Source organism: Mya arenaria, chromosome 9 (genome assembly GCF_026914265.1).
Source record: "Mya arenaria isolate MELC-2E11 chromosome 9, ASM2691426v1".
In the NCBI taxonomy this organism is placed as follows: domain Eukaryota; kingdom Metazoa; phylum Mollusca; class Bivalvia; order Myida; family Myidae; genus Mya; species Mya arenaria.
This window is the reverse complement of record NC_069130.1, coordinates 14,394,592-14,413,780: the sequence shown is the minus strand read 5'-3', so window position 1 is coordinate 14,413,780 and position 19,189 is coordinate 14,394,592. Positions and strand designations below refer to the sequence as shown.

The following is a 19,189-nucleotide window of genomic DNA, read 5'->3' as shown; positions in this document are numbered from 1 at the left end:
TCTATGGAAACGAAACACTTCTATATAAGTTCCAAGACGAGCAGATAAATCACAATCATGTCTCTATGGAAACGAAACACTTCTACCTCCAGTTGGGTAATAAGGAGTATTCAATTTTTACTTGTTATATTTTTTTTTCATTATTGAATATTAAACGTTAGGAATAGAAGTACTGCAATGAAACTTGGCAAGGGAAATAAATTAAGAATAACTGTGTTGCAATGTTGCAATTTTGAAGTTTACGATTTTTTATTGTAATAAATATAATTCACGGTGAATGCTTTACAATGGCGTTCAGACATGGATGTGCAATGTGATTATTTCTATTCAACCCTAAGTTTATTTCAGAAATTTGTGATATTTGATGTTGTTCCGTTCCTCAAAGCCTTAGTCTAATACGCTGAAGAAATAGTTTAATAGTCCAAAACGACAATTGACCAAAAATATAATATGTTAACTATTGTGTGTATCTATATGTTTAAAATGTTTAAAAAACACCAACTCGGTAAGCCTTCTCTTTGTACAAAATTTAAAAGGATTTGAAACATGACCTACATTATGTATGCATATTTATAGACTTCCGAAGAGGGACTACCCATGTCCGTACAAAATGCAATGATTATTTTAAATTTGAGTTGCTTCCCTAAGAAATATTCGGCAGTTACTTCAACGTTTTTAGGTTTTTCGAAATTAAACTTAAAATACAGCAATTCATGGTATTTGTATAATTTATCACAGGTTTTATACTTTATAATGACAAATCAATAATATCGTCTGATAGTGCAAGGTATAAGGAAAATTAAATAATTCCTTACAGGGCTTCATGTAAATGAGCGCGCGCGTGATGACGTCATCCTCGCGTGCAACTTACAAGGTCAGAAGTGTAAATAATGATTATTTGGGTCGAATTCCACATTACTACTTACATTTGAACGCAGAAAACAGCTGATATCTGTCAAAAAGGATGCCGCAATGAAACACCAGACTGATTTGTTTTAAATATTTCGTTTTGACAGGTTTTAACTTGGTGGGCCAAAAAAGTGGTATGGGCGAATAAAAGGTCGCTAACCAGTACACACCATTAGATAACATATTATAAATGATTATATTATTAGCTACATAGCTACAGACAGAGTGTGGGTGAGAGAGAGATTTGGCCGCTAGCTATAGTAAGACATACATAAGTTTGGAATATTCTTAAAAATATATTCTTTTTAATCATATTGGTTTGATACTGTTTGACAGTGAAACATTACCAACGTCTTCAAATGTCTGGTCTGTTGCTAGCTCTTTCGTAAACATGCGTTCCCATTATATTCGCTTAAAAAAAGGAAATTAAAGTCAACTAGCAATTACAACTAAGTGTATTTTTTATTAGAAATTTGGTAATATTAAACGTGACATCAATATAAATATTCTCCTAAACGGGCAAGACTTATCTGAACAAGAAAAAATATGCTGTTTGAACAAATAGGATGAATTGTTCCTGAAAGGAAGTAAATTGCTGGCTTAATTATTCTTTGAAAGATCGATAGCCGATCGAATCATTTATTGTCATTTTTTCGTTGGGTATTTTCCTTCCTATCAAGAAAATTGACGTAATTCGATTTTTCAGATAAATATTCTTACAAAAGAAGTACATATTGAACATTCAATCATCAATGTTAAATACCAAACATAGCTATTTTAAATCAAAATGTATATTATCATTTGCAAGGGATAACGCAAGCGTATATGTTATTGCTTAAACACGATGAGTTCCAGATTCTGCAATTTTTGGTGCCATAGCATAGTTCACCGAACATTATATATTTGCACGAAATGGGTCAGGTGTAATAACATCTTTTGTATCTAATATTGCCACTTAGCTTTTGTAGGATTGACCTTATAATGTAAAGGATTCACGAGGTATGTTTTATGATCCGATGCCGATTGGATTGCTCATGTTGTTGCCTGCCTGCTGCTTTAACATTGTAACAAAACATAATTGTCTTTTACCCAAACGTTATTCCTATTCCAAAAAAATATTTACTTTTAAAACTAATGTCATTTTACTGGAAAGGAAGAAACAGAGTTTCTAGCAGACTTCAGGTAAGTATGCTGATTTGCATATGATTAACTCGAATCATCGCTCGCTAGTTATTTGCTTCTTTGTAGTTATCGATAACATATATATTAATTAGGATGCAGTTAATCCCGGTGATTTAAACGGCAAGTTACAGTTTAAGGATTGTTGTTTGCGATACATACACATGTTGACAAGTACGCTAAGCTTGTAACGCAAAATGAACTCAAATCGATTTTTTGTACAGTTGTAATGTTAGAATTTTAAACCGAATTGAGTTTTTTTCTGTGCTGTGAAAAGAGTCCGTCCAACGCAGAGACACTGGCAGTATTGTGAGGTCGTTGGTTCGATCCCAACTAGGGGAACTTTCTCATTGCCTTTAAAAAAGGACACAGTACTGGTTTCTGCTCAGGACACGGACTCGATAGTGATTCTATAAGCCCAGCTTTCGTCACGATCGGGCTTAAATAAATTAGTACATATACTCAGTCACAAAGGTCTTCAAATAAATCTAGCATTTTTATTTTTCATTTGACCAACATCTTATATTAATACTATTTGTTTTCAAACAAATTTACAACCCATCTTCACAATTAAATCTCGAAATATTACAATCCAGTGAACATTAAAGTGGAGCACACGTTCTTCTTTGCTGTACGTATGCATCTATAACTGCAAATGATGATTTAAACAAATATTAGGCAACTTCAGAGATGTTCAAAGTACATCGTCAAAAGCATTAACAATTTATATTTTGTCAACGTATATATACAAGTTAATAGTTTAACGTATACATTAACTTCAATGCAACCACTTGTTCTTAAGTATAATGCATAAATCATAAGCCGTTCGAACTAATAACTCGAAATTAAACATATAAATTAAATAAAACTCGTATATATGTACTTTTCTTGTAACACTAGCTATATAAATTTGTTAATCACAAATTATCACGTATAATACGTCCGAAATTTTCACCGAATTAAGCCCTGTTAGAAAGGTTAATATGTGTCTTATACATGTACCACCTAATATAGTAAAATATAATAATAAAAAGGCTCGATAATCGATTGCGCGATTCTCTGATCTGTTTGGTATTCTTGGACAGAGAAGTAATCTCTAATCTGAAAGATAGCCTTATAGCTTTGATATGTACTCCGTGTCGAAATTTCCTGACGTAGGCTTTCAACTTGAAGACTCGGTGTTACACATTTAAAAAAGATATACAGAGATTGGTTCTCGACATACTTGCATTTTCACCTTTGAATCGGCAAACAGTGCGTTTGTTAAGAGGGAATGACTATAATTATATATTTGCATTGCTTTCCCATTTATCTGTAAAAGTATAACATACATTCAAGACCTTCTTCAAATGGTGGTTGGGAAGGGTTACAATTGAAACTCTTTTTTTCACTTTTATTTCATTGTTGAGGTACAGGTCTGAGCGATCTTTGAAAAATAGACGACTTTACAAAATCATGTTTATTGACAAAATACTCTCTACGAAAAAAAGTGTTTATAATCACCGTCAATTCTGCTCTACATGATATGGAGCTGCTTTAAGTAGGGTTAATCCTCGATTGACATTGGCCCTTAAATATATGCGAACACCGATCAATCACTTACCGATTTCCTTATTTTTATTTTCAGTCAAGGTTGTCGAACTTTTGAAAGCTTATGTAGTTTCAATGTCTGTTAACAGAACAGGCAGTCAAGTACTTGCTGATATTGACAATCGATATGAAGCGCAGACTAATTGACTGAACTTATTTGATCACCAAAAGTAGGCAGTAAAATAAATAGTCATGACAGAACACTGATTAACTTAACACATCAATATTCATATATATCATAATCTCATGTCAAAGTATACCTTGAAACTTGACATTGGTTTAAAAACAATATTATCATCATCATCATCATCATCATCATCATCATCATCATCATCATCATCACCATCATCATCACATCATCATCATCATCATCATCATCATCATCATCATCATCATCATCATCATCATCATCATCATCATCATCATCATCATTCATCATTATCACCATCATCATCATCATCCTCATTACCATCATCATCATCATCATCATCATCATCATCATCATCATCATCATCATCATCATCATTGAAATTGACAATCAATAACTGTTCACAAATATTATAAAGCCCATCAAGTTGGTAATGGTAACTTCTTTTCTATAGGATTGTTGAAGGTATTTTGTTTACGCTTTTTATACAGACATAATGATTCATTTTGAGGTTTTGAAATTTGTATGGACAATTAGTTTTGTTTTAACCGTCTTGTAAGAATATATAATGAGTCGTTAATGTTCCTTACTAAATTGTCTTATTCAGTCCCTGATCAATATTCAACAAACAAGGATGTCGTTTATTTAAATATTCTTACAGTAACTTTTTTAACTCTTGTTTGTTCCATGTTTAGGGAAACAAGTTTCTCCATTATGAAAAGAACGCTTCTCTTCATAGACATTATCACATACATGAAGGAGGGTCCTTTAGTTTCATATGTTTTATTAAAGGAAAAACAGAAACAAATGTTTGTACTATCGTCAACAAGTAAATATACCAGACGCATCTATAGCAGAATGATGCATACTGTTCAGCCATTAAGAACAAAACGATAAACAGTTTTAGCTATGCGATATATAATATCGCGATATTGTCGTACTATAATGGAAAAAAATGTATTGTTTCCTACTTGATAGTGTCCTGTCTGAGTGACTGATTGTTCGATTTATTACTTGAAAGCATTGGATTATTGTTATTTGTGTACGAAATCATGATTCACGTGATCCCCGCTTTTTATGTAACTGGTCAGCCGACTACAGGAAGGCCGCGCTTTACACATTTCACTGGGTTCGTCACCGGTGTCAATATACACATTACTACTCACTACCATGTGTAATTGTTTTATAAAAAAACATCGGAGGAAAACTTAAGCATATGAAAAATATCATTTAAAGTTGGACTATATAGCAGATTCTTAGTAAATCTAAGAATGCACAACCTTTGAAAGGTCGGTACAACAGAGGGCTCACTTGAGCTTAAACAAGATTTAATAATTCCACAATAGCATTACACTTAAGCCTCTTGGATCCAGAAGGAACGTTTACATTTTACCTTTACCGCCAGTGTAACCTTTTTATACATTGTGAATGTATTCTATAAAACTCGGAAAATAAGCATAAAAGAAACAGAAAATTTGTTTATTTCAGTGTAAGATCGTATTTTAACCCACTCGTGATCATAGAAAACTATATTTTCACTCGTGAAAATATGTTTTTCTATGACACTCGTGAAATAAAATTTGATCTTTTTGCATAGTATGGACGGTTAGAAACGTCCTTGCTTGTCATTATTAACGTTCAATACGTACAAGTTATCGCGAGTATTTACATAAAAGTTGCCTTAAGAATGTCCACAGTTGCAGTTAAAACGTCCATTACATAAACGGTGCCGTGATGAACGTCATTTAGAGGCAAGCGAAACGTCCGCATCGGTCCTTACTAGAGTCAATATCATAATGGTTGCTGAACGAAACATCCGCTTTTTCAGTTAGAAACGCCCCTGTCATTGGCAAAAAGAAATGACAACCTTTTAAAATGATCTCAATATGTTCGATCAAAACAACTAAAACAACTAAACACTAGAATTTCAAAACGTTCTTAAAACTAATTATAATTCGAGACAAAGAGTAAGATGAAATATTTGTTTTAAATGACCAATGTATGTTCTGGAGTTGTCGTATGTCGTATTTTATTTTCCTTTCTTTTTTATACGAATTTATTTCGGCTAGATTGTGAAAAAAGCACTTATATGAACTTGTATGAATTAATCTCCAGCCATTTGTTTGGGTATTAAGCATAACTGACCACAAAATCATGAAAATACTTAAGCACTTCCCAATCTTACTCACACCTCATTTTTTTTTAAACAAAGCAAAGCATGATTAAAAAACTCATGGTATTCCTCTTCTTTATTATATAATGCTAGTAGTTAGTCATATTTTGATAAGGTGATTAATTATGTACAAAATAATTCAGTAGAACGTTATGTTGTTTATCAATTCCTTAAGTTCATTTTGTGCTCTAGAATCATTCCTCTTAAGAAAATTGACCATCATATTCATTGACAGAATCTGTATGTCAATAATGTAAAAAACATATACTAGATAGTTTAAGATTCATGCTATGCTGTTGGGATAGGACCGAGAGTTATAAATGACTTAAGCTTGCGATATTGAGGTCTGAAGGAGGTTTCATACCTTGGATATATAGCTTCAGTAGTGCAATACTATTGAATATAACTACTAAGCACGCACCCACTGACGTTCTACTGTTGAATATCTCCCCTAAGAACGAATTTTTCCATGATGTTTTTGTTTAAGACTACGAAGAAACAAATCACGACCCCATGGGTGAGATGCGGATCCCTTAACCACTAGACCACTCTCATATTCACCGTTCTGTCTTGTTTTAGAGCAGCGTGTGGCTTTATCAACAATGGCAAGCAATGTTCAAGGCAAGACGCTGTTAGTGGCCGCTTTTGATTTTGGAACGACGTACAGTGGCTATGCTTTCTCTCTCCGAGATGACCCGAACAAGATTCAGACAAACTGGAATTGGTATGCAGGAGGTGGTGCTTCCTTGAAAACTCCTACATCCGTCCTTCTAAATCAGAAAGGAGAGTTTCATTCATTTGGTTTTGAGGCTGAAGATTATTATACATATCTGGCTGAAGATGGTGCACATGACGACTGGAGGCTTTTTCGGAGGTTTAAGATGATCCTGCATAGTAGTGAGGTCTGTTTTAGTAAACAAAACATGCTAACTTAAAAGGTCTAATGAATAATAGAATATTAATTGCATGAACATTTACGATGACCTTGTTTAGAGACAGGTGTGTCAACGCAAAACACAACTTTAGCGTCACATTACAACAAACACAACTTACATAGGCATCATGATATCGTTATCAATAAATATCGGGGTTTACGCCTTGGAACCAGGAAGTCCCGGGCGTCGGCTCAAAAATTGCTTATGCATACTCATCGTCAAACTGATCTCAACAATAATTTATTAGAGAAAATAACAAAGTTAGTCCAATTTAAGCAAGTAGCAACTTAACGACAATTAGAGTTATTTTCTGAAAGAAAAACGAGTTATATTAACTAAAGAAACAGTGTAATCTCTAGCACTTGATGAAAGACGTTACAGTGGAGGACGTTTGCGGCAAACAGATGGAGGCATTCCCGCTGTTTGTAATGTCGATCGAGTATCTGAAAAAAACATCTTCTAACGCCGGTTGTCAATCTAAATGAGGCGGATATAGTGTATGTGTTGACCATCCCGGTTATCTGGCATGACAATGCGACGAGATTTATGAGGGATGCAGCAGTTGCAGTAAGAATCAGTTTTAAAAAAGAGAAAAAAACTAAATAATAAATAAGATATTACCAACTTCTGAGGGTCATATTGTATAATCCAATCATTTTCGGGGGGCTGTCCATAACATTTCATATTTTATATGGCCAAAGTCGAGTGTCATATTTCTTATATACAGTAATACAGAACAAATCGTATTCATATTCTCTTTTCATGAAGTCTCGTATTTATTTTATTTGAATAAAAGCTGGATATATATGACTATAATTGTATCATACTGGTTCATCTTAAATCAAATTAGATTCGCATCGGTGAATTACATGTGTAGTACTTTAATTCTAAGTTGCATTTATTTCCTCAAAATATTTTATACCGCATATTTATTGTAGCATACTGCGGTACAACTATGTAGCAAATCTAATATAATAACAATTTAATAGCTCATTTTTTGTTAAGGCTGGAATCGACACAAGTCGCCTAAAACTGGCCTTAGAGCCGGAATGTGCTTCAATCTGGCGTGAGAAAACGGACACCAAGAACGATGTAACGGTTCAAGGAGCACACTATATGGTGGTCGATCTCGGATATTGTGTACAATTATTTAATCATTACGAATTTATCCGACTTTTTAAATTGCTTTTGAATGTTTTTTTTTTTCAAAGACTGTGAATTCAAAACAATTTTTATATTGAATTTTGAATTAAATCAGTCAAAATGATTAATTGACACAAATATGTTAGGATACTCGACTGCATTTGCCTTTCTATGTCGTTATACGAACATACCAAATCATCTGCATTATGTATCCATCAACATATTAGTATATATTTTTCAAATCTTTTTAGTGATTGTTTCGTTACATATTTTGCCTGAAAGGAGCAGTAACAACAAAGGAGTTTGTCTTAATAAGTACGTTTCCATAACGTTCGGTTATTTCATTGTCTGTCAATATAGTGTAAAACATCATGACTTTAATTCCATTATATCGACACTCGAGTATTCTGTTTGGATAGCATAGCTTGTTTATACACAAGGATTTTTTAATCCTATCACAGAATTGAACATTGTTATAAAGCCTTGAATGTTGTATCGAATTATGTTTTAAAGATTTAAATCTTGACGACTTATTTGAAGCACCCTAGCAAAATTGTGCGTCCTTTCGACTAAGCCGTTCAATCTTATTTTTAAAAAGCCAACACAACTACTCCCGAGAGTACAAGTTTTATTGTAAGCAATAATTTATTTCTTAGTTGTCAATTATTTAATTCTATTAAAAGAAAACAATGCTGTCTCAAAGATCTTAACTAGGCAACCTGCCTCGACTCATAAAAAGATACTCACATAAAAATGGTATAAAAATGAATATAAGAAACACACAGCGTGCTTTTTTATCCAAATAGTAAAATATAATTGCATTCAAGGACAATAGTGCTTCATTTCATAAACTCGGCTCGTGAAAAAGAATATATATATAGAAACGAAAAAGAATAATAAGTAAAAGTGGAAAAAGTATATGCATCACAGTCAAAGGCTTTGGTGTTCTTCATTGATACAAAGTTAAGTATACAAGCATTCTAAAGAAACTATCGTTGATAATACCCGACAGAAGTTTAAGGAATGTTGCCTTTCAGGCATGGCATGTTGTTACAGATAGCAAAATGAACTGTAATGAGTAAGTGATTTGAAACGATTGTCGTGTATTCAATTGAACCAACATAGGAATCATTGTTTTGAAAGGCATTGCTTAAGGAAAAATGAAGCAATAATTAATTTGTCATGTTTAAAATTCTTCTAAATGAAATCTGCATAATGTTAGTTTTTCCAAATTTCGCACAGTAATCTTCTCCGCTTTCTATGGGAGATCACTACATTGTATCATTGAAAATAGCAAAGGTTGGGTGCGGTAACAATACTATTCACGGAAAAGTTGGTATTTAAAATTAATATTTTCATAAAACAATGTTTGGGCCGTCATATTTCGTTATCAATTATATTATTGTTAAACATGTAAATGCTTCTTTACAAACATCGTTCATGACATTTCGTCATGCAACTTGGAAATTATCACTCACACTTTTCTTCAAATAATGAACAAATCCTTAAGTTAAGCCTTATCTCTGGCAATAGTAAATATAGTCATTAACTAATTACTATTTGAACAATACTAGGATAATCAACTTTTTGACAAACTGGTTTCAAGGGTTAAACATATCGCAGACGATTTTATATCTTTAGATCTTAAGAGCCCTAATCCCTTTTGCCCAAACTTGTGTCTTTAAAAACGGAAGTTTTGGCGATTCAAACTATGAATATTGTATATCGCATGCTAATTCATGATATATGCCGTTTTGGAAGTTTTTACACGCTTCAACACGGACTTGACCAAACATTTGAAGTAAAGTTGATTTATAGTTATTTTTAAGACATTTAAACATAGACACCTTCCCATTGAAAATTGCAAACATGTGTGGCGAAGTTTCACTTTATTAGGCCCCGAACTTGCCACACCGGAGTTGAGAGATCACAAAAACACATTTAGAATTTATTTTAACTTTAATTTCCCGTTTTAGGTACACAAAATCACAAAGGTATATTTCTGTATTAAATCCAATTGTAAGTAAAAGTGCAAGTAAATATTGCAAACACATTTTTAATACAATATAAACTGATAAATGTTAGTCCAATAAGTCCAGTAAAAATGATCTCTGTGGAACAATTTGCGCACCGATTTATATACTAATTATTCCCGCCAACTACACATGAAATGCACGAGAATTGCGGGTAACATGAAAGTACATACTAACGGAGCAATGGCTCTGGTGAAAGCTGTTATATAAAACCTCATCGGTGCAAACATATAAAAGAAACACAAAGATTAACTCATGATGGAGAAATACAACGGAGCAAAACAAACATTATACGTTAATTATAGTTACCAAAGATCAATGTAATACTTATAAAACATAATATTGCACATGAACTATCAATTATACAAAGATCTACATGTTTAATAACATATTCGCGACACGCCGGCAGACAGAAATCGACTCATCAATAAGTATTTCCTTACACCCTTGAAAGTGTCACAACCTTGTCGTCATTATATTTGTAAAAGTTTCTGAATGTTCTTGTTTGCATTCCTTGTAGCTCGTCGAACTGGGCGACGTCCGATGGCGAATATAATTATGTTTATCGTTTAGTACATTTTTTTCCTTCATTATGCCTGGTTCACTACACACCTCTAGTGGATAAAGAAGGTTTATTGGTCGACCAATCACTCGGTCAGATGGGACCTGCACATTCGCAGATCGGACTTGTCCGTCTTAACTCGATACGACATTCACGAATTTTCCATATTTCCAGGATCCCCTAGAACACTCGTCACGCACAAGCACTACATCTCCGACTGTTGGAAATGAGCTGGATTTGATTCGTCCTGATTTTAATTCATTTTGCATTCTATCTCGCAGACTCAAAAGGTAGTCTTGTCTCCACAAGTTCCAAAAATTGTCGAAAAACCGTTGACACTTTTTCCAAAGTTTTATCAGTACAAATGTATAGTTTTCCTTTGGACTGAAATCAAGGTCATTAAGATATGTGCTGACATCGGCTATTCCAGTATGAGGATTCAAACACAGAAATTTTGATGGGGTTAGTCCAATGTTAGACTCCAAATCGTTGGACACATAAACGAGAGGCCTATTATTCTCAGTAACCTCAACTTCCTTCACAATTGTTTGAAACTGTACTTCAGAAAGCATGTTCTACCAATGGCTTTTTGCAAAGAACTTTTCACTATTCCAACAAGACGTTCATAAAAACCGCCCATCCACGGTGCGCGTTCGACTATGAAATTCCACTTTATGTTTCTTTTTGATATATAACTTTGCACTTCGTCATTTGTTGTCACTGATTTCCACACTAGATCCAACACAGATTTTGCACTTTTAAATTGTAATGCGTTATCATTGGTAATTTCAAGATCATCGTCCCACTCAATTAGTTTGCTCCACAACGTTTGTAGGAGCCACTTCCCCCTCACCAAAATAGGAGCAAAGAGTCCTTGAGGGACATTCATCTGGTGTTAGGATGGATATTGTGTCTTTTTTGTGCCCCATGTATGTCCAATTACCTTCATATCTTTGCAACATGTTTTGTCATGTTCAGGTAACTGACCGCTTACACATTTGTCATTGGTACACCATTCCATGATGTTCATGGATGCGTCACTGAATATTTTCTTTGATTCTTTGTAAAGACCAACTGCCTCCTCTTCTGAGTTGGTACCAGTTATTAGATTGTCAACATAGATATTTCGATTGAGTTTATCAGCCAGATCAATTTTGTAAGATTCAAGGTGTGTTTCTATAGTTGCTCCTAACAGAAAAGGGCTTGACATCACTCCGAACGGAACACGACAGAATCGGTATTCCTGAATGTTGGATGGTGTGATGTTTGCGTCTTTCAAATTTTAAGCCAAAGAAACCTCGTTGCATCCCTTTTAGTTTGCTGTAGTCCAATTTGATGAAAGGCTTTTTCGATGTCAGCAACTAATCCTATTTTATGTATCAGACAACGCATCAGTATGCCGCATAAATCATTGAGTTTCACTGGGCCTCTATAAAGGCATTCATTCAATCTGCTAACTCCACTCTTTGCTTTTGCGGAAGCGTCATTAATTGTATACAAAGTATGACCAAATGAATAAAAAATAACAGAAATATTTCATCGACTGAAGCGGACATGCTAAAAAAGTATCACATTGAAAGACAACATTTACAGTTTCCTAAGAAAACTAGACTCTAGTTACCATGGCAACTGTTTAAAGTGACACTCTTATTTAATATCGATGCATACACATGTATAACAAACATATACTTTGACTGTTAACAAGTTACTTAATAATTCATTTATGGAAAATATTTAGTACTGATAACAAGATTGTAACCGTGTATTTAATAGCTGAAACGCAAACATATTAAATGATTAGTGAATGCTTAAAGATTTACTATGATCTACTATGATCTCAAATGGTAGAAATACTGTGTTTTATGCACATTTCCTTCAAGTAAAAATAGGTATCCTTCTTTAGAACCATTGTTTTTGACATTTATTCATCCTTTTTTGGAATAATAAAACAATAGTATTAATTGTGGTAAATCTTATGGGGGAGTAAGAGTGCATCTTTAAAAGAACTGACTTTTTTTTAAGTGACATGGATACTATAAACACGAATAATACCAGTTACTGTTTAGAAACAAACAAAAGGACAATAGTCCTGTTTCAAACCAAATTTAAAATACTTGTATTTGTAACCATTCATAACACATAAAACGACAACATTTTATATGGAAACATTTTCACTCCATAATCACTCAAAAAGTGAAGGAACTGTTCATGCTGTACATTTGGAAGTGCAGATACTTCTTATTGCAAGAAGATAATTCTCTTTGCACTACACTGTAATCTTGGATATTGCAGGAATTGAGAGAGAATCTGTAAGACACTTCATGGTATGACTGTTGCATGATAGAACCACTGTCAAATACTGAAAAAATACTGTCAAATTACACCCAGCTGTTTTTTCTCAGAAACCATCATGAGCCTGAAAATATAACAAAGGAATGTGATTTCAATACACATGTACACAAAAGAAACTGCATGCATTCAGTTTATATGGCAACATACATATACAGATGTATACATACAACTACAACTACAACTACACTTGTAAAAAGGTTTTATCACAATTAATTAAGGGAATACATTATATTACCAGATATTATCTTAATAAAGTTGACATACATACTGAGAGAAATAAGGATTTTATAATTTAAAACTTCATACTGTTCAACATCTTTGTCAACTTTTTATACATAGCAAATTACTTTTTCTTTATAATAATTTATTTTTTCTTTCCAAATTATTCCTCAAAAAGGTCAACATTATATTTCTAATAGAGCAAAAAATACAATTTGACAAAAAAGTACATACAATTAGGTAACTGAATCTGCATCAGTCAGGTGAGGGTGAAACTGGAAGTAAAAAGAAACCTATTAAAGATCATTATGTATTATTCAGAGAAGGACAACTATGTATATAAATGTAGTGAGGTTTGATGTCTATACACAGTTTGGTATTTATCAGAATCAATTTAAGAATCAATTCAACTTTACAGCTCAGAAAAATGTCAAAAGCGTTTATTTTACAAATAATAAAATATGTCATCATACAAATTGTCACAGTTTATAAAGAGTTCTCAATAACTTAAGGTATAATTCCAAAAAAAAAATTAAGCAAATGGCATGTTCATGAGATATTCTCTGGTAAATATGCATCATAGTTCTAAGTTACTTGCAATCCTTCCCATCATTCTGAGTTGATAAATTTGAGTGGCATGGATGTATTCTATGGCTTTATATCTCACTGAAAGGAAGAAAAGATTAAATAAAAAAGGGGAAAAAAAGCAATCAATGACAAAACTGACCATTCATGAATTGGCAGACTTACTTCTATGTGTAAAAATAGTCACAATATTTAGTCAAAAAGTAAAAACAGCTATTTATGGAATGTGAAGTTTAAAATCATTTCAAATGAATAATCACAACATTGAGTTGAAAATTGATGACAGCAATCAAAATCCTATCATAACAGGAATTTTATGAAGACTAATTATGTTTGACAAGTTGAATAATTTGTACAGAGAGTGATTTTATAATCCAAGTAACTAAACAGAACATAAAAATGTCTCCTGAAATTTACACCTTAAAACATTGATATGTTGAAATTTGAAACTTTCCCATTATTATTTAAGTATTAGTTACTTAGTGATATTGTATGATCTATAAACAATTAAAATTGGTAGGCATCCAATCAACTGTTTAGAAGATTAAAAAATGCTTACTTGCTTAGTTTCAATTGTGAAATGCCTAAACATAGGCCAGCCTGCATTTTTCTTATTAACCAATAAAACACTAAATGGAAACTTGGCGTTGTAATTTGATTTATTGAGTTTTGGTTGTTGAGCTCCTTTAAGTTATTAAAAATGAATTTGTCGGGCAATGCCATTGGCAGAAACATGCACATAAACGCTAACAAACTTTAGCTTGACAGATTTTGAATTAATAATTTAGAATGGCTTTAATAAAAAAATAACTGCCAATTCTCCATTAGTTTATTTACAGGCTTTAAAACCGAAAGTGACCAGATCCCTAAAGAACCCGGTCTGTTGATTTCATTAAAACCAATCACAATATCCAAAATAAAAACAATTGCAAATGTCTTATTTATTTAAATTATAAAACATTGGACCAAGGTTGCATGCCTTATGAGTAATCATATTGTTTTTGTTTTTGGCCACTCTCAGAAACGATGTGTTTATAAATAGCCCTTGCGGAAAAATGCGACAGATTACTGCATCAAATGGATAGTATCACTGTGTAGATAAATGAATGAATTTTCAGAAATTCGATCATGCATTCTTGTTCTCTTTCGATTTGGACCTGTAATTCAGCATGTTTTATCCCCTGTTTCACAATCATCATCCGATAAAACTATTTATTTGAAACACTCAAATGTCATGAACGCCTCATTCCCCGTGACAGTGTTATTTGGCTTCACCAGCAGCTCCGTACCCCCAAACATGTTTTTCACACGGAATGGCAATGCTATTTACAATTGTAATGGTCCCGAGAAGTTCACACCCATCTTCTGTTGGGTACTTAGGGTTATTCTGTGTCGTCCTGAAGACGGGTAAAACGGATATTTTACTCCTAGGCATACTCGTCACGATCATCTGTTGGTCTACTCTGACCTACTCGTTCAATCGCAAATACACAATTAAACAATCATTCATCAACCATTTTCCATCCATCCAAACATACTTCTTCTCAAGACACCTGTCCCAAACGTGTATTTCATTATCCTAGAGGAGACAATAGCGGGGATGTGTCCAAACCTAATTGCGCCTTTAACACGACGAGGCCCGCATCCGGAGGGACGATCAGTCTCACGCCGGCTAATTCATTCCTGATTCTCTCCTGAACGTACGGACTTTCACCGCCCGCCTCTATCGTCTTGGAAAGAGAAGCAATATGTATGTGAAAAGCTACAGAAACAAGCTCAGTAGCAAAATGTTTAAGTATAAACCTGGTTTAATGGCACTGAGTAAACGCCAAAGACAAATAACCTAAAATCACAAACAAGAAACATGGAAGAACAGCACAAAACTCCACAAGCAGCACATTGCATACATACTATATATAAAAACTAGGTGTTTATCAAGGACTGTTATGTACCGCTTTGGAACGGTCAGTAAAATGTAAATTTACTGGGGGTTTAAACCAGTTTAAGTGCAAAAAACTCACTCTTATCCCAACAATCCTAAATAAAGATAAAACGCAAAAGGTAAATCTTATCAAAGTATGTATTAACTTGAGGAATCTTAACAATAAAACAAAAAATAATAAACTTATAGGTAAACCCCATGTACTTCTATGATTAGAGATCCCAACTCTATCTACAGACGGAGGAATACAATTCAGAGCACCTAATGCAAAAACTTTTCAAAGATACGATGCAGTCATTGTTTGAAACTATGAACATCACTTACAGTCTGCCTTAAAAAATAAAAGTTTTAAAACTGTGTGATCATAGAGTTTCATAATAAAAAGCATCATTGTACCAAAACTGGGAACAAATAAGGAAAACATTATTAACAATAAAAGTGACATGTATAAGCTAATTTTTCTTTCCAAATGATTTGAAAATGTAAAATATTTAAAGAAAATGAAGTCACTTGCCAAAACAATCCGAGTCAGCCAAAAAAGGTTTTAAAGATAACATGAATTGTTTTGTTTCAGGAATTCATCTTCAAAAACTAGAAGGCAAGTGCTCTTCAAAATATTGCCTTTATATCCACGGTTTAAATAAAATCCAAGTAATTCATTGAGTCTACGGCGCCAAAGGCAGGCGCCGCAGATACCTCTGGCACCACAGTTACCGCTGAAAAACGTAGATGGAAACGGCGTTCAGGGTAATGTTATCGATTTTCAAAATGTAATTGCGCGGTCCTAGAGTTGCCCTCTCTATCTGCTTAAAATGATGTTCCGACCGAGGATAGGCATTTTCTCTAGATGTTTAGGATGGATTGGCGTATTCTGGTCAAGGTGGAACTATTCTCATGGGTGCAAACTATTAAAATCATGTTGACATAGACATGTAAATGTTGGCTAAAAATGATTTGTCCACACGTGTACCAACACAATCGTACCGGCAAATCATGAGGGCGATTTACAAATATGGCCATTCTTTTGTAATGAGCAATGTAATTAGATGACATGTGCAAAGGTTTGGTGTCGTGGTGCATCCGGTACAGCACTTGTATTTATTTGACCTCTGTGCTCTTAAGTAGACATGTGGCGGTTTTTCTCTCATTAGTATTTAAGTTCAAAGCAGTTGGTTAAACATTAAATGGGACGTTCATGTTAATTAGTAACTTCGTATATATGTAGTATGCATGTATTTATCATTTATGTAGCTATTTGTCAAAAAAATACGTAACTCATCTTAAAAATGAATATATGGAACTTTGGAAAAACACAGCAAAGTTTTGTGTCGTGAATGTGCATATGTTTCCTTCTCTTTGGTGTGGGGGTTGGTTGGAATACTGGTATATTTTGATTACGAAGGATCTGCTTTAGTCGCTTTAATGCCGAAAACATTACCTTTATTAATAGTGTAAGTTATATTAGGTACAGCGGTCTGCGCTTGCGGTGTTTCTATCAAATATTTACTTAGCTCTTAGCGACGGCTTTGGTGATGCTAGATTTTCTTAGAACGTGGAACCTCTTCGGCAAATATACGAATATAACGATCAATATAACGCAATTAATTATAACGATTAGACGGATAGTGTTTGTTGAAAAGCACCTTATAATTAAAAAATCGTTGCCATCGTGGGCTTGGGAAAAGGGAGATGTCAAAATTCTAAGGAACCAAAAGTGACGGACTGACTGTATCCTCGACTAATTAGGATTCTCGGATGTAGGGAATTAATCAAAAGTAATAGTCAGACAAAACATTTAAATCATTTTTAGTTACTTTAGCCATTTATTCAACCTTATTGTCACAAGTATTTAGGAAAAAACGGTCATAGGTTCGCGTATGCGTTGTCGGCGGGACACAGGCACTAAAACTAGGCAACCATCTGGATTCGAGTACCTAGATTCGCTCAGTCTGACGTGGTCCGTGTCGGCACGTTTTTAATTAGGCCAGCACTATTTTAATCAATTGTTTATTGGGGAAGAAGTCAAACATATCTTCAAAAATATTAATATCAAAATTTCAACTTGTAATAAAATATTTACAATATTTCGCAGGCATGGACATTTCATCATATGAAATTACTCGTAGTGAGGGGTTAATATAATTTATATCCAAGACGAGACTTTCTTTTTGGGTATGTTTTCAGCGACACTAAACATTCCAGATGTCTTGAGGGCACAGGTGCTTTCCTCTCTGATCATTTTGAACAAAAGCATAGAAAATTAGTCTGTATTGCATTATCATTTCTGGGGATGTGCCTAAAACAGAAACAAAGATTCAATAATTCCTTTTTTTTTACCCTAAGACTTTGGTTCATGTGAACCCATATTACCCATATTGTAATTTAACTTAGCCTTACTTCAAGAATTCACGTCCCGTTACTGCCATTTATAAATAGTGTGCAAAGCTGATGGGGTGGCCGGCGAGTTTTTAAGGATGTTTTGTGGGAAATATTGTGGGTTTCAATGGCAATTAATTTGGGAATAGTAAAACTGCATTATTTGCCATGTTCACGTTCGTGGTGGATTTATCTGTTGTTCAAAAGCAGTTCCTTAGTCATTAGTTAATAGTAAAAAAAAAATGAACTTTAGTAAAAATGGTTTCAAAGCCTTGCAGATACGCGCAAATATCGTGATAACCAGTCAAAAACAATGATTACCGCGATTCAAGGTCACAGTGCTCGTGATTTAAGGGACTATGACGATACAATTTGATTTTAATATGTTACAAAAAAAGATATAATTCAAGAGGCTTCTGACTTAGAATGTGAAACCATGGTTATAAATTACAAAACTTTTCTTCACATTATATAATAGCGAGGTTAAGAATTAATATGTGAAAAAATGAAAATAGTGAGAATGACGGTCAGGATTGATTTATTTTTTCTAGTGATTCTGTGTTCTGTACAGTAAATGAATGCATTTTTAAAATGGTTAGCTACCCCATCCAGGATATCAAAACATCAAAATGTTGGTTAGTCATATAATAAAAAAGCATTGATTATAATGCAACGAGTGTCGCTGTACCCGGGTACATCAGTACAGTCAATATTTTAGATGGTTGTATTGTGTCCAAATCAAAGAAAAAGAAAATACAATCTATTGAAAAATGAAATGCTCCAATACATGTATAACATTAGAGAATGCGCGTCGCGACAATGTGACTTTGCATGGGGCTCATATGACAAGCAATTCAGGTTACGACAGGCCATGATGAGCTCCGTCTTCATGGACCAAAATAATGATCTGTATCGGCGCTGTATTTTTAGAACGTAATACATTTCAGGGAAATCCAATGGCCCTGGTTAATCAAACGGGTCAAACACGATCGTCTACACGATATGCTTGCTTTATTAAGGAAAATGCTCGTGGGCGAGCTGCA

General features: G+C 33.8%; 1 protein-coding gene across 1 annotated transcript; it reads left to right on the top strand.

The window, feature by feature from the left end:
- The first annotated feature begins 6,601 nt into the window (after window positions 1–6,601).
- On the top strand, window positions 6,602–7,419 carry LOC128245775 (heat shock 70 kDa protein 12B-like). The gene is made up of 2 exons (XM_052964004.1): window positions 6,602–6,901; window positions 7,294–7,419. The coding sequence occupies exons 1-2, from the start codon at window positions 6,602–6,604 to the stop codon at window positions 7,417–7,419; spliced, it is 426 nt and encodes a 141-aa protein (XP_052819964.1).
- Window positions 7,420–19,189: the final 11,770 nt, after the last annotated feature.